This window comes from Montipora capricornis, chromosome 1 (assembly GCF_036669925.1).
Source record: "Montipora capricornis isolate CH-2021 chromosome 1, ASM3666992v2, whole genome shotgun sequence".
Lineage (NCBI taxonomy): Eukaryota > Metazoa > Cnidaria > Anthozoa > Scleractinia > Acroporidae > Montipora > Montipora capricornis.
Genome location: NC_090883.1, coordinates 17658024 through 17674490, shown reverse-complemented (window position 1 = coordinate 17674490; position 16467 = coordinate 17658024). Strand labels below are relative to the sequence as shown.

Below are 16467 nucleotides of genomic sequence, written 5' to 3'. Positions count from 1 at the left end.
GTTATGACATGTGCAGCAAGCTACATATATAACAGTACCAAACGCAACGATGGAGTAAAGGATTATTTTGATTAGACAGATAATGAATAATTTTTAAAAACACAGTTTTAGGTTCATGTTCTGCTACCCTGCGAGCAGTTGGTTTCTCCTACGCTTCCCGAGAGAACAACAACTGCGAGCAACCGTTAGTTTCTTTGAGTAAGCCGCCGTCCAGCGCCAAGGACGAGTAAATTAAATTTGAACCGGTAAAACGAGTTAGCAAACTTGTTTTGGCGCTTGCGCGTGCGTTCAGCTACGTAACTGCTGCGTTTGGGCGAGCCTGCTGGAAGTGATGTCAAATACAATATGTGGGGTGTGACGTACTTGACACGTGCTCGATAGAAAATCAAATGGTTCCTCGCAGTGGTTTCTCTCTCGGGGAGCGTAGGAGAAACCAACTGCTCGCAGGGTAATGTTCTGCGTATGTTGTGTTGATCGAAGTTTAAACTCTTTTAAAAAAGGAACTTTTTTTTTATTTAAGTGTCTAGTCGTACTAGCACTGAAGCAATAATAGGGGACACTGTAAATTGAAATTAACAATTAACACAAATCAAGTCAAATGCTGCTTTTTTTTTTTTTTTTTTTTTTTTGAGGAGAGGGGAAAGCGGAGTACCCGGAGAAAAACCTCTTGGTGCAGAGTAGAGAACCAACAAACTCAACCAACATATGACGCCGAGTCTGGGAATCGAACCCGGGCCACATTGGTGGGAGGCGAGTGCTCTCACTACTGCGTCATCCATGCACCCCAAAAAAGCATAAACACTATATAAAATTGATCTTTAAAACCCCTTAAAACCGTTTCAATTTGCTTTGCGTAGCCAGGCGGCGGCTTGTGTCATAAATTCAGTCGGAGATTCTAGTCAAACTACTCTTTACATTTTGGTTTCTTGCCTGGGTAATTTTTCAGCGCCGCCAAAAATATTTTAACACAGTAATTTACAGAGGCTGTTCTTCAAAACTGTTGTTATTTCATGTCCAAAGTCGACGTACCAATTTGGTTGCTTTAGTGTGGAATTTGGGTGAAATTTGCGATTTTTTGAAATGCCTGAAACTGGTTTTCTTCTAACGGCTAAAACATTCTCATTTCAATAGATTATCCAAATTTTATTACTGTGTTATGAAAAGCTAAAATGTGTTTATATTGTGCTGGTGTTTCATAAACAGACGACGCCGCCTCTTACCGTACGAGCGAGTTAAAGATGCATGTGTAATTTTCCGCCAACTTCACCATTCGAAGGAGGTCAACATACCATGTTTTCAAACTTTACCCAATTTCGCAAAATATAAAAAGCTGTTGAAACTTTTAATGTTAATTTGAAAATACTTCACTATAGATATGAAGGAACTCGAAATTTCACGACTGAAGCCCAATTCTCCATTATTTCAGACATCCGCTCTTAAACTTTTTAGACAAAGATTATAAAGAAACACCTCACAGAATGTACGATATAGTATCAGTTATTATATGGACAGGAGTGTCTTACCGAGAACTAAAACACTCGTAGGATCAATTTGATCACTACATGCGGGAACTGAGTGTCGTATTCTTCGTCTGTTTCATAGGTCGTCATATTGAGCAATGACGTTACCATTCCCGCCTTCTTTTTACGCCTTTTTTGTTTGTATTTATAACCGTCATTTGTAGAAAAGCCTGCTTTTCAATCCATACCATGCATGTTTATTGTCCAATACCTCAATATTGTTTTTGGCACTCAAACATAAAACTTATATCTTTTCGCCACCGTGTAGTATTCTCTATTTATGCTTTATATCACATAATTCCTGCCACTCAAGAAAGAAGAGTTTTATCTCTTCGCTGGAGATTCAAGGATACTCGGGAAAATTCGAGCGGCATTCAGAGGAAGCAATCTATGATTTTTTAATTTCGAGCTCGGATGCCCTGCCTCTGAGATTTCTTGGTTTGATGGCCCAGCTTTCACTAGTCTCGTTTAACTCAGTGAGAAGGTAACCGAACTAGTAAGCGGAATATCATAGGTCTGACTCCGGATAGGAGAGCTCGCAATTTCTCCTCGCCATCCCTGTGTCACAATTTAAAATTACATTTTTTTTTTTTAGTTTACCGGAGTTCAGCTATATCATCTTTGGACCACACTTGCTAGAAAACCTAATCTCTCTGTATTTTTCATCAAGTTGCACTCGGTCGATCGAACGCCGCGGCGTTTAAAGACGTTCGCAGCGGAAGGAGCGCCGATTTGATGAAGATGCTGATCAGAAATATTTTGTTGTTTCAAGAAAAGCCTAAAGTGCAACATAAAAATATTTTCTAGAATGTTCACAGCCTCCGTTGGTGACTTAATAACAGAAATAAATTCACGGATTGTAATAAAGAGTGCGGCCTACCTTGTGCGGCAGCGTCATTTAACATCTGAAGGACTTTAACGCTCATCTTTTCTTCCAAAAAGCGGTGTTTTAGGCCAGGTAGCAGTTCCTTAGGATGTTCAGGCGAGGCGATGTAAACTACCTCAGCTTTGTTTGAAAAAACACTAAATGTACCATTAGAGAGAGGCAAGAGTTCTAATCCACAAAGCTTGTGAGGCTGGCAATCGCTGAGACAAAACTGAAGGAGCAATATCTTTTCAGGTCTTTCGAGCGTCTTATAACAAATTGGGGATTGCTTCAATACTTCTCTTGTAAGGTCGGGTGTTAATTCTTTAACACTCGAATACCGAGTGATGCTTTCTGTTATGTGGCAGGGTACGGAGACGATGGGAAAATTAGCTGCAAGCATAACTTTGTACAGGAGATCTTTGGTCTCACTTGCAGGTTGTAAATCAAAGTAGGCTTGCCTGATTGCAAGCCATTTCCCATGATTTGCCTCAGTGTAGACTGCGTCCATATTCAAGAGGATCTGGAACAAAGGCTTTGCAATTCGATCCCAGTTTTGCTTGACACTTTTCACATCTGGCCATGCTCTTCAAGTAAGAAGACGAGAAAATTTGATTTTAGTTCATGTGTTTAGTCCTACAAACCTTACGACTGCGCCAACGATGATCTACCAATCAATGTTATTGTTTTGTGCTATCTCGTTTGCTGCGGCAGTTGATGGGTCTTCACAAATAAAAAAAAAAGAAATTGGATTGTCCAGATTCAGTTTATCACAAGGCTGAAACTGACCCATTAACTCTAAACAGTCTTTTACGGCAGCGAAAAACGAAAACAACGAGATCGCACCTTGATAGAAAAAGGTACTGAATATACCTTATTGGTACTAATTTTCGCGAGCACTTAATTTCGCGAAAAAAAGGTCAGCATATTTCGTGAGCTTTTATTTTAGCGATTTGGGAGCAAAACTATTTTCTTAGGGAATTAATTTTCGCGAAATAACTGTCACGATCGCAATGCTATTGCCGCGACCAAGCGCCTTCGAGGACATCTTGCCGACTCTACAGTTGGTCACTTGCCCAGAGAAATTTCCAGAGCAACACGCTTTTTCCTACTCAGAGGAGGGGTTGTTTGCGCTAAAGTCATCGACAAGAACCACAGAAGATCTCCCCTAGTGAAAGGAGGATTGGAAATTCCGGTACAAGTTACAGCGGAGATGGATCTTACCGAAAGGAACAAGGCAATACTTGAAAAGTATAAACAGATTGTTGTTTCAAATTACAAAGAACCCAGGATGGATGGCAATTTCGATGACTGTACAAAAGAGGTGCTGAAAGAACTTGAAGATGACAATAGCGATACAGATGAAGAGGTTCAAAGCAACACAGATAGTGAAATTTGTCTTTTCTTCTTCATCTCTGTTTTCTTCACACATTATAGCTTGCAAACATTATACGTAGACGTGTCTCTTCATTAAATTGAGAAAACTAGAAATATAGGAGGGTATTAAATTTTGCGACATTAAATTTCGCCGGAATTTTTTTTCGCGTCGCTTTAAGTTCGAGATTTTTTTTAAAACGCGAAAATCGCGAAATTAAAGCGACGCGAAAATTAATACCAATAAGGTATATCACTCATTACTTACTTGTAAATGGATGTTGTGGACACTACAGCTGACGCTTCGTTAATGGCGTCTGAAATCATCTTGGCATAGGCCCTGGGAATGGCTTCTTCCAGCAAGCACTTGTTCCATAATAGAGACTTGTCAGTCAAATGTCTTCCTTTCTTTTCCTGGTCTTCCTGTTCGGCGTTTGGAAACTTTACGAGGCACCTATTCTGGTTAAGGGCGAAGAAGCCGTTTACATGCACTGGCAAACCTGTCAAGCTGGTCTTCTGCACCGGCAATGGCAAGAAACAAAACACGTGGCCTTGGATGTCGGGTGTTTGCAGATTTAAAACAGTAGGTAAAGCCATAGCTACTCCCACTGAAGGAGGATAGCTTAAAGCTTTGTCCGTCATGAGCTCTTGGAAAGTTGTCGACATCTCTCCACCACAAAAATAGTTCGTAACAAGGAAAGAGTGTTCATTTTTCTTGCCAGCTTCCTGGGAATCGAAGCTTAAGGTCTCGATTGTGATTCGGTAAGTCACTGCTACGGGTGCAGACCTTATTTCTCCCGGCGTAATTTTCTGGCGAAATTCACTCCTCTTTGCACGGATGGTCTGAAGACTGTCCTCTGCAAGCTTCACTTGGAAGACTTTCCGAGGACTGGATTCGAGCTCTTCTCTGACATACAGTTCAATTTCCTCTAGTTTTTGCAAAAACAGGAGCATCAAATGAGCATCAGCTTTAAAACTTTCATAAAGCGTATCCACTTTGTCTGCGGAGTAAATTGTGTTCGACAGCTCTGTTGGTGTAATTCTCAGTGGAAAACGAAACAAAGTTCCGTTGTAGAATCCCCTGCAAAAAGCTCCATAGTTACAATCAAAGATCTCTTGGTAGGGAACGAACTGATTAGATATTACGTCCATGTCTTCGTGCTCCTCTTTAAGGTTCCATAGTTTCCCAGTCGCCTGACCACGATGATCGAAATGACAAGCATGAGGATCAATAAACCCAATTTGATGTCCGCTGACCAGGCTTGGCAAATCTGAAATACGTTAGCAACACCAGAAACATTAAAAAACTTGCAGAGTCAGGGGTGTTTATCTCGAAATCCCAGCAGTACTAGATTAGGTGAAGGAAATGCAGTGGGGATAATATTAATTTTAATTGATTTTTGAGGCTGCAACACGAAAGTAAGGGAAGTGGAACTCTTGGATGAAGAGGAAGAACTCAAAGTGGATGCCTAGCAAGAGAAGAATTAAATGATTGGAAGCAGGCAACAAGAGATCCATAATTGGAAACAAGGAACCGTCAATCGCACGGTTATTTCAGGTTCCGATACCACGTCCAGGTTTTGTCTCTTTAAATCATTCTGAAACAAAATCTTCAGTATGGAAAGTTGAACTTACCAACCTCGCTCATTCTCTTTCAATTCATTGACTGGTAACAATTTCTCTGTGAAATCAATTTCCACAATACCGAAGGCAAAATGGCTTTGTTTCTATGGTTTAGCGTGCTAGTACGAACTACAAAGAACGCAACAGTGCAGGGAACAATTTGAATGATGCCAAATCCCTTTAGTAACTGACAAAAATGAGAAATTAATAGTCCGTAACTCGTGGACAACCTAAAAAAAAAGGGAAATAGGATGTGCCTCGTTAACTCCCATTTTATTATTAACTTCTTAAGTGCTACTGTGATTAAAAAAAATACAACCGCGTACACACGCATTGCGTTCTTAAACAATTGGGTCTTAGATGTCAATCTCTCCTCGACCCAGCTCTCTCCAGAATTTTAAAGTTAGTAATGGCGGACCATTAAATACGCAAATTCCACTTAAATAAACATATTTCGTCTTGAAATCGAGGCTTAAAACGTGGGTCACTTGGTGTTTAGTTAACATAGTTTTGAAATCCAAAGAAAAAGATAAATGAATTTTTGGTCATAGTAACACTTTAAAAGTAAATCAGGTTGAACACAACGATTTATAAATGCAATTTTTCACCAGGGCCCGGTTGTTCAAAAGCCGATCAACGCTGATCCCATATTAAAAATTAACCAAAGAGTTTATTTCTCTACTCCTAAATGCTGTTCAATGCTAATATTCTGCAAGAATTTACATTAGAAGAAGTCAACCTTGAAAAAAATAATAAGCAAAAGAAACTTTCACAAAAAGAGTTGAAACATAAAAAAACGTTTACGCTAATCCTAGATTAAGGTAATCGGCTTTCAAACAACCAGGCCCAGCGTATTTCTCGATTCGTTGAAAAACCCCAGCCAAAGTAAGAAGAAGAAGAAGAAGAAGAACAATAATAATGATGATAATGATAAATAACAATGATGAGATAGTGACCTTGAAGTTGTTCCAAATTCTTGGCTGCTTGATTGCATGGATATGTTTGAGGTAGCAGAGAACATGAAATGCGTGTTTAGAAACAGCATGAAAAAATGGAACGTTGAATTGACCTCAGATGGTTCTATCCTTGGAAATGTCCCAGTGAAACGAGGAATCTTCCAAGGTGATATGCTGTCACCATTGCTGTTTGTACATGTACTATATCCATGACATCATTCACACTTGTGTTATGCAAAGCCAGATGGTCACACGAATTTGACAAGAGGAAGACTAGAATCATTACTACAAGAATTTTTTGACTCTGGCCTTTTTTGAACGTCAAACGGCGTTCACTAAAAGGTTTCATAACGAAATTTCGACCGAAAACCTTCGGCCGTCATTGCTTTGGATTTGACACAAAAAGGGACAGCTTCTTTCAACCAATCATATTTGCTTAAGCGCGTGACTACAAATGCACGTGATTGTATAGTGTGGCCTCGCCCAGTCAACTTTAATGGTGTGGTCAAAATTGCGTGTCGGGCAATTTTAGATTTGCTATCGTAAACACGAATAGCTCTGCTGTGTTCACTAAGTCTTGTGGCAAGTGCTTTGTCCACGCCATCATAGTTGACGAGGCAGCTGACTATCTCAAGAAACTTTTCCTGGAGGCTTGGCATTCAAAGAGAGACCTGCATTTGGGGAATGAACACATAGAAATCCCTGACATTCACATTTCAATTGCATAATGTTCCTCGCCTCGCGCAGTGATTGCGTGTTCTTGAAGTCAAGCGCTTACGCAAACATGAACCTTTGAGAAGCTCTCACTTTTTTGGCAAATTCAGACCAAAGATGGCGGAAGGTTTTCGTCGGTCGAAACGTCTTTATAAAAGTTTTCAGTGAACGTCCTTTGGCATTCAAAATAGTCACTGTGCGAAATTTCTGACAGTAATTATGCACACTCCTGACTGCAATTTCAGAATAAGACTAGGATCAGTCATCTCTTTTTCGTGGATGACCTGAAGCCGTTTGCAAAGTCACTGCACGGTTTAGAATCACTAGTTCAAACTGTTCGAGTTATGACTGAGTACGGATGTTGGAATGGAGTTTGGAATTGAGAAGTGCGCATATTTGGCTATAAAGATAGACAAGGTGGTAACATAACTGGAAGAAGGTCAAAGCTATAATTACCACTGAATACTTGAGTGTGATAGAATCCATCACGAAAAGATAAAAGCGCAAGTTAAAAAAGAATACATCCCTTCGCGTTAGAAAGGTCTCTGGGATCCAACCTTAATGGGGACAACAAGATTCTTGCAATCAACACTTGGGTTGTGTCACGTATGCTCTACGCAAGGGCGTTCATTGCCTGGACACGTTATGAACTGAGGGAAATTGTCAGAAAGACGAGGAAAGTCTTGACGATAAATGGAGCACTCCATCCAAGAGCCAATACCTCCAGACTGTGTGTCAGCAGGAATGGGGGAGGCCGGGCTCTAATTTCAGTGGAAGATTCTGTTGACAAATCCATACTTGGTCCGAAGAACTACGTATCCGAGAGCTCTAAAACGCTTCTAGTGCAGTTAGAGTAACAGACCAATGCGACCTTGACAACACAGACCAATTCAAAAATAGAGAACAGAAAGAAAGACAGGACAAGTGGCCACAAATAGTGATGCTCTACCAGTTTGTTAGAGAAACTGCAGAGTTGACCGACACAAAATCACGACTGTGGCTGCAAAAGGGTTACTTGAAAATAGAGACAGAAAGCTTAATAACCGCAGCCTATGACTATAATCAAACAAAAATTTACAAATCTCATAAGACAACTCTACGTGCAGAATGTGCTGGACGGAAGATGAAAGTGCCATGTACATCTATCTAGCTAGCTAATTATCTAGCTAGCTATCTCTCTCTCTCTCTCTCTCTCTCTCTCTCTCTCTCTCTCTCTCTCTCTCTATCTATCTATCTATCTATCTATCTATCTATCTATCTATCTATCTATCTACATCATTTCAGGATGCAGTAAGCTGGGGCAGACGGAGTACTGAATGAGACATTATAACATGGGGAAACCTATTCACAGGGACCTCCGTAGAGCAAAAGGATTTGAACCCTCAGAAAGGTGGTGTGAACACAACCAGGAAAGTGTTCTGGAAAATGATAGTTGAAAGATCTTATGGGATTTTACGATACAGACGGACAAGGTGATCACAACGAGAAGACCAGATCTGCTGGTGCTTGACAATAAACAAAAACTGTGCAAAATAGTTACAAATCGACGCTGCGTGAGCGTCTGGGCGGCCTGTGGCACTTGTTACACAAAAACAGAAGGCACTGAGTTGGGTTGTATTGAAATGTAGCTTTCCAGTATTTTTTTTAAGTGGGGGGAGAGAGGGGTGATGTAGACCATTTGGGGTCACCCAGCCGTCATGCCATCAATGGCCCTTTGGCGCACACGTTCACACGTTGAATTATTTTGTAATGTCGTGTCCCATTTTGAGGTCTTTTTACTTTTTTAAGCTTCGGCAATAAATTCAGTTCAAACCAAGAGATTATGAAGGTAAGAGAAATAATCCCTCATACTGCTTGGCCTATTCCCACGAGGGTTAACTGATAGCCAATCACATGACCTCATTTTTTCCACTGTTGACAGCCAAGCGAATTCCACGCAACGATTCGCGTCGTTCGCGATATACCATCAAACAACAATGGCGGAGGATGATGAGAAAAACGCGTATATACATTTTGTGGACGAACGTGACTTCAAGGAAGTGAACGTAGTAGGAAAACGTAAATGAAAAAAGAATCGTAAAGCTGATTTCGGAAACATGAAAGGAAAACTTGAATCAAGCGTCCGATAAAAATTTTTGAACCCGTTTCATCGGATTCAAGTCAATTTGTAAAGCACGTATGTTAAATATAGCTGTGTCTTTAAAAAAATTATTTAGCACGATTTCGTATATGGCATAACCTCGAATGTGGTATCATTGAAAACTAGACAGTTATAGATGTTTGAAACCTGTATCTTGAAAGGATCGCGTTTTATAAGCGGTAGAACATTGGCAATAAGCCATTTTACAGTTGTTTGCTCAGTGACCTAGCTTATGAATGGCTGCGAGGCTGCCGGTGACCTAGGCCTTGTATTGATACAGCCCCCGCTGCTTTTATCATATAAATTGTGTTGTTGTCATTCTAATTTGTCCACATTAACATTACAAAAGCACGAAGGTTTGTATCAAAACAGGGTCACCGGCAGCCTCTCTCCCATTCGTAGGCCAGGTGACTCAGCTACAACTGTAAAATGGTCTATTCGCAGACTACAGTCAACAAGTATGTCGCTGACTTGCTTAACGCGTTCTTGATTTTCTTCGCGAGATTAAAATATGACAACTCAATTCTTAGATATTGATAAAGTGAACAGATATATCTTTACAACAGTACCAAACATGAAAGAAAAACTTGAACAGACAGTGCGATAAAAATTTTTGAACCCGTGTTATCGGATGGAAGTCAATTTGCAAAGTAATGTTCTGTTTATTATATAGATATTGATGAAATCTCTAGATTTAAAACAACTTGTTTTATTCATTTGCGAAATGATGAAAAAGTGTTCACCAACCACTAAAACACGAATGTTGTGTAACATGAAACAAGATATGAAAGTTATGAAAAACAAATCATGATAATGTAAAATTTGCAATAAAAATGTTAATGTAGTAGAGAAGAATTATATTAAAGCACAAAAGTATCGTACAATGAAGAGGAAGCTCGCGTTTTATTGGCTAATCGTGTTCGTTACCATGACGACAGCTATATCCTCACATGTGAAAGATAAAAATGATACGTTCACTGCGCGCGGTGAAGATATGATTTTTTAGTCAAAGGAGAAATCCTGGTATTTCATCAGTATCTATATAATAAAATGAAATATCGCAGACTACAGTCACCATGCAAGTAACATATTCCTGACTTGGTCAACGCGATCTCGATTTTCTTAGCGGACGTAAACTATGGTGACTTAATTCTGATATGATATTCATAAATGAGACAGCTAACGCTTTCAAACGGTACCACACATTTCAATTGCCCGCGCGATAAAATTTTTGAAACCGAAAGGACCGTAAGATCGGATTGAAGTCAATTTGCAATGCACGCGTGTTAAATATAGCTCCCTCTTTCAAAATTATTTAACACGGTTTCCTACATTAGACAATCGTAAAATTGGTATCAGTGTGAATTACACAGTTAACCGATTTCCATGATATATGATTGCAAACTGTATCTTCACAGGAACGAGTTTTGTAAGCGACAGAATTTTGTAGACGATGAGAAAGTGCGCACTACCGGGTTGATGGATTAAAAATTCTTCAAATTGGTATCATTATAAACTAGACAGTTAAGCAATTCCAAGGATATATGTTTGAAACCTTTATCTGGCAGACAATGAATTTTATCAGGCCATGAAACTCAATTTTGAAAACGGAGAATGCCATCGTACAAAATTTGCGGCACTTTCTCTCCTTCACGAAACTTCCACGTAACGCGCGCGGTAACATTATCTTCGGGAAAATTGATATCACCTAAAAAATAACCTAGGAGGGATTACTTCTCTTACCTTCATAATCCCTTGGTTCAAACAAAACACGCTCTCGAGTGAAACTCACTCGTTTCTTCTTTAAAGGGGCTATGTCACTCAAAGTTATATAATCCAATGATTTGGGGTGCAGGGATGGCGCAGTGATGAGAGCACTCGCCTCCAAACAATGTGGTTCGACTTCGATTCCCAGACTCGACGTCATGTGTGGGTTGAGTTGGTTCTCTACTCTCCACCGAGAGGTTTTTCTCCGGGTAATTCGGTTTTCCGATCTCCTGAAAATTTGCCTTGATTTGCGTTAATTGTTAATTTTAGTTTACAGTTTCGCCAGTTAGTGCTTCAGCGTAAGAACGACCAATAAACGATTAATAATTTGCTTTGCTTTCCTTTTTTTCCCAAATTGCCCACAATGTAGATTGAAACATTGCAATACCCACTTAAAAGTATTGAACAACATAACAATACTGCAAAAGGAAAGAGAAGCGTGGATGGACATAAATGTACAAGATTTATACGGATTACATTTAGGTAATCTTGAAAAAATTATGACAAATCGCCTCGATAAAGGTCGTTTTTTTTTCTCAGAATCATTTCGTTTGTGATGTAACGATAATTTTATCGGTAAGGGAATTCCACATTAGCATTTTCGAGTTTTAAACTCGTTATTAACTAAAGAAATGTAAAAAAACTAACTCCAAATTACTCTGGCGGACGTTTTCCTGCATGTCATGCATGTCTAGAGTTGCCCTAAGGAAACACTTAAAGGGGCTAGGTCACGCTGTTTTAGGTAATTTTGTTTAATTTTGTTAGTTATGAGCTTTAAACGTCAAATTGGCAGAGCAAGAGTCTTTCATTTGCAAAATCACGACCACAGAACTGCTGAGAATGACTTTCCAGCTGTTTTGATATAAACTGATATAAATTTGAAAAAAGGTGGGCCTACGTTTTTCAAATTTACCGAAATGCAATCCATTTCAATCCTCTCCAGTTTTGTCCACCCTTGTCCCTTCTTAGCTTTCCTGTGTTTTGTTTGAGTTCTTCTAAAGTTTTGTGCCTTATTTTGTTGTTTCAGTTAATTTTATGACCATTTGATCAATGCTGAAATTGCCTAAAATTGCGTGACCTAGCCCCTTTAAGGTGATGTTACACGAACCGAATTTTAACGCAACATTGTTGCGTTAAAAGTTGCCTCGTGTAACAGGGTGCACAGGGCGATTTTTAACGCAACATGTTGCAGGTTTTTGAAACCGATTCAAAAACCTGCAACATTGTTGCCCGAATTTTGTTGGTGTTGGTGTGTGTAACACCCCCGCCGCTGACTTTTAACGCAACATTGTCAAGAGCTAACTCTCTTATTAACTGATGATATACCCCTCTTTCCTCCCTCCGTCTAATCCATTTTCTCGTCCGAATAACTCGTTTCCGATTTTTTCCTTTTTCATCTTCCAAATCGTCCACTAACAACAGAACCTGAATGATTTTCAGCCGCCGTCTTCTTGACTCATTGTCCGCCGTATTTGTCGAGCAGGAGCCTGGGTTCAAGTGTTGCGAGCAATGTTGCGTTAAAAATCGTCTCGTGTAACATACCTTTGCCGCAACAAAATTGCGTTAAATGCTGTCTCGTGTAACATGGATTAAAAATCGGCGTTAAATATCGGCTCGTGTAACATCACCTTTATGCGACACAATAAGGAAGGCCTGAACATGTTGTTTCCGCTCTTTTCCAGAGTGAGTCTCTTGAGGCATAAGAAACGAACTCAAAGCAGTCAATCAAAAGGTCACGTTAACCATTTTTTAAGGCCTCCAGGATGCCACATTGTTTCCACGTTCTCGATGATTGAAGGGTTTTTTGCCAAAAAGCAATAAAAGTTGAAAATAGTCTTGCAGCTTGAAAAGAAAACCGCAAAAAATTAGTTCCCAGCAGAACTTTCAGTCCGAATTCGTGCTGCAAAAATTTGTTCCCGCAAACCTCAAAAAATCGCCATCGGCGACAAAATCCAGCAAGAGCTGGCTGACATTGCTCTAAAACGATGGGGCAAGAAGCTGTCTTCTGACAAAATTAAAATTTCTCGGACAAATATAAACAGCATCAGAACTGTCCTGACATAAAGAGTATAAAAGTCAACCCCGAGATATGGAGTCAATTAAAGAAAACCGACTTGAAGATCTCAAATTTGCTGCAGGTCATTCGCAAATTTACTTTTGCGACGTTACAAACGACCAATGTGCTTATTCAAAATCCCACTGGTCTAGAAAACAACAAAATAATGGCACAATAATTGACACAATTGCAATGCTGGGCATGTAAATACACAGCTAACTCAGCTGCGAAGAGATGAAATCAAGCCATCATTGAAAGCGGAGTACTCTGCTATTTGCTCAGAATTTTCAGGGGTGTCTTCAGGAGGCAATTGGTCCCATTCAGAATCTAAACAACACATCAACTATCTGGAAATGTTGGCTATTTTGTTGGGGCTCCAAACTTTTGTCAAAGATAAGAGCAACACACATATCAGAATAATGTGTGACAACTCTACAGCAGTGAATGTGATTAATCACATGGGAACAAACAATTCTGGGGCTAAGAAGATCTGGGAATGGTGTATAGATCGTAAGATCTGGCTTAGTGCTGCACATATTCCTGGAAAACAAAATCTTATTGCAGATTTTGAATCTCGCAGAAACCAAAGAGCATCTGAGTGGAGGCTTGACAAGGTATCATTAATTGGTGCTCTTGAGGTGCTAGACTTCAAACCTGATATAGATTTGTTTGCCTCTCGCATAAACCACCAGTTTCCACATTATGTCTTACAGACCAGACCCAGAGGCTATTGCCACCGATGCACTTAGCCTGAATTGGTCCAACCTTAAATTTTATGCTTCTCCTCCGTTTAGTGTTATTCCAACAGTGTTGAACAAGACAACGACCGAGAGTGCACAGGGGATTTGCGTGCTCCCGGATTGGCCTACACAATCATGGTACCCCAGAGCTCTCCACCTACTCAAACAAAACCCAGTGTATCTAAAAGCCAGGAACGACTTACGTCAACTGCCAAGCCATCCCAAGGAAAATCATCCGATCTGGCACAGGTTAAACCTCCTCGTATGTCACTTATCAGGGAGGGACTAAACAAGTATGCTTTATCACCTGCAGCAAAGAATGTCCTTATGGCATCATGGAGGGACGCTACCTCTAAGCAATACCACACGTACCTTACCAAATGGAATCAGTACTGTGTGGACAAAAACATTGATGTTTTTCAGCCTGGGGTAACAAACGGCATTGAATTTCTCGTCTCTCTTTACAAATTAGGCTTAGGATACAGCGCTATAAACACAGCGCGTTCTGCGCTCTCTTCAATACTTGTTTTGGAAGACGGAGCAAAGTCTGGAGAGCACCCTTTAGTAACTCGTTCCATGAAAGGGATTTTTGAGTTAAAACCAGCTTTGCCCAAATATACTGAAATCTGGGACGTTAACATGGTGTTAGTTATTTAAGAGCTGCTGCACCTTTGAGATCCTCATCTCTTAAGCAGCTTACTCTGAATTTGACCATGCTACTCTGTCTCACTACGGGACAGCGTGGCCAGACCATACATAAGTTTGACGTTAACTACATCCAAGAAATGAGTGACAGGTACAGAGTAACTATTTGTGAGAAACTGAAACAGAGTAAGCCTGGGCGACATCTAGCACCCATTGACTTACTCTCTTTCCAAAGTGTCAAGAAACTTTGTGTGGTAGAACATCTTAAGGAATACTTGCAGCGTACGAAACAGTTGCGAGAGGAACACTCACAGTTACTGATAAGTTGTGTTAACCCATTTAAACCTGTATCCAAAGATACCATTTCTAGATGGGTTATTAAGCAAGTGTTAGAGTCAGCAGGGATCGACATTAACAAATACTCTGCTCATAGCAGCAGAGCTGCATCCGTAGTGACGTAGACTGATGACAAGGTAGAATTGTCAGATTAAACGAGACTTACATGTAAGTTGAAATTTGATTACGATTCTGTCCTGTCATCAGTCCGGCACGAGGGAGACACATGCCCTCACACAAACCATACTCCCATGTCCTTCGTTCCTTTTTCCTGCACTACTCACGTTGAATACTGTTCGGCAACGCGCATGCGCTTCTCATGTGACTCGTTCGTTCCGGACTGATGACAAGACAGAATCGTAATCAAACTGCAACTTACAGGTAAGTCTCGTTTAATCTGACAATTTTGTTGTTTATATTTAACTGAATGTTTCTATTTCATCGGTCGGTTCGGAAAGCCTTCTTTGTCGGGTTGTTGACCCGAGACCGGGCTCTTCTCTGGAACAATGTTGATTAATTACTTCACTGAAGAGCCATTTCTTTCAATAATGAAGCAAAAGATTGACAACAAGGTTTCTTTCAAATAATTCTTGACTAACAAGAATTATTCATTCTTCAAGTTGTTTTTTACCAGAAGACTTTGCAGAGTTGAGTACAAATAAATAAAATTATAAATAGCCAGAAAATTGTAAACAAAGAGTACACAAGGTGTTCGATTCCGTCTCTGGTATCCAACTCGAAAAAGTTACCAGAGGATTTGCCGTTTGGTTTTAGTGTTGTACATAACAGTACAGTGAAAAATATATTAACCAGAACTCGACGAAGAGGTAAATCAGCCACTAAATTTCCTGTGGCGAGTGGCAATGTTTATTTCAAGCTTGCACACGGTGCACACTAGAGCCGCTATCAGTTTAACGAAGTTTTATTCGTGAATGTTGACGTAATCCAGCGGGGATTTTTCAGCGCTTTCAGTCACGCCATCATCATTATCATTTTATTTCAGTAGTTTAAATGTAACAAATTGGAGAAATACACAACCCGCAAACAGCAAAGCTATTCTAGGCGGGCTGTGTAACTTACAATCAAATTTAGCAAAATAGATTAATAGCAAATCAGGCAAAGAAATAAATATATTCGGTGCCGATGACACGCCTGACGAAAAGCGCTGAAAACGCTACCGCACACTGGAGAACTTGCTTACGCCAACAGTCACGCATGAAACTTCGCTTATCTGATAGCTCTAGTGTGCGCTGGGCTTTTGAATTTTTTTAACGCTTTAGTTTTCGGTATGTTTGAAATATTCTATCGCAGTTTTTCATACCAAACTACCTTTTTTAGTAATGTGACATATATATGAAAGATATTAAGCATTATCATCAACTGGGAACTCGGAAAAATCCGAGACCTACAGTCTCGGTCACAAATGTTGTAACACAGACGGCAATTTTCCCCCTCTCCCCCTTCAATGTTGATATTTATGGGTTGCGGTGCAAAAACCAACCCGTAAATGCAACATTGATTAAAGGGAGGAGGAGGAGGAGGTTGGAGGGAGGAGGAGGGGTACGTTATTAACACAAGGAAAGGTTACGTTTATACAAACGTTGGCCGTGTAGCACTTATATTTTAAACAGAGTTAACTGAATAGAGTGTAATGTGAAGTGCTAGATTTCAATCCCATATGAACCATGTGAGCATTAGCCCTACTGATGGAAATGGGACCACACAAGGACA

At 40.0% G+C, this 16467-nt stretch overlaps 1 protein-coding gene across 2 annotated transcripts in view; it reads right to left on the bottom strand.

Annotated features, from left to right (window-relative positions):
- The window catches only part of LOC138017186 (sacsin-like), a 51816-nt gene that overhangs the window by 10431 nt on the left and 24918 nt on the right, over positions 1 to 16467 (bottom strand). For both annotated transcript variants that reach the window (XM_068864404.1, XM_068864379.1), the window contains 2 exons: positions 4028 to 5030; positions 2401 to 2972 (listed from right to left, as the gene is read on the bottom strand). In XM_068864404.1, coding sequence (XP_068720505.1) covers positions 2401 to 2972; positions 4028 to 5030 — 1575 coding nt within the window. The remainder of the gene's footprint in view (positions 1 to 2400; positions 2973 to 4027; positions 5031 to 16467) is intronic.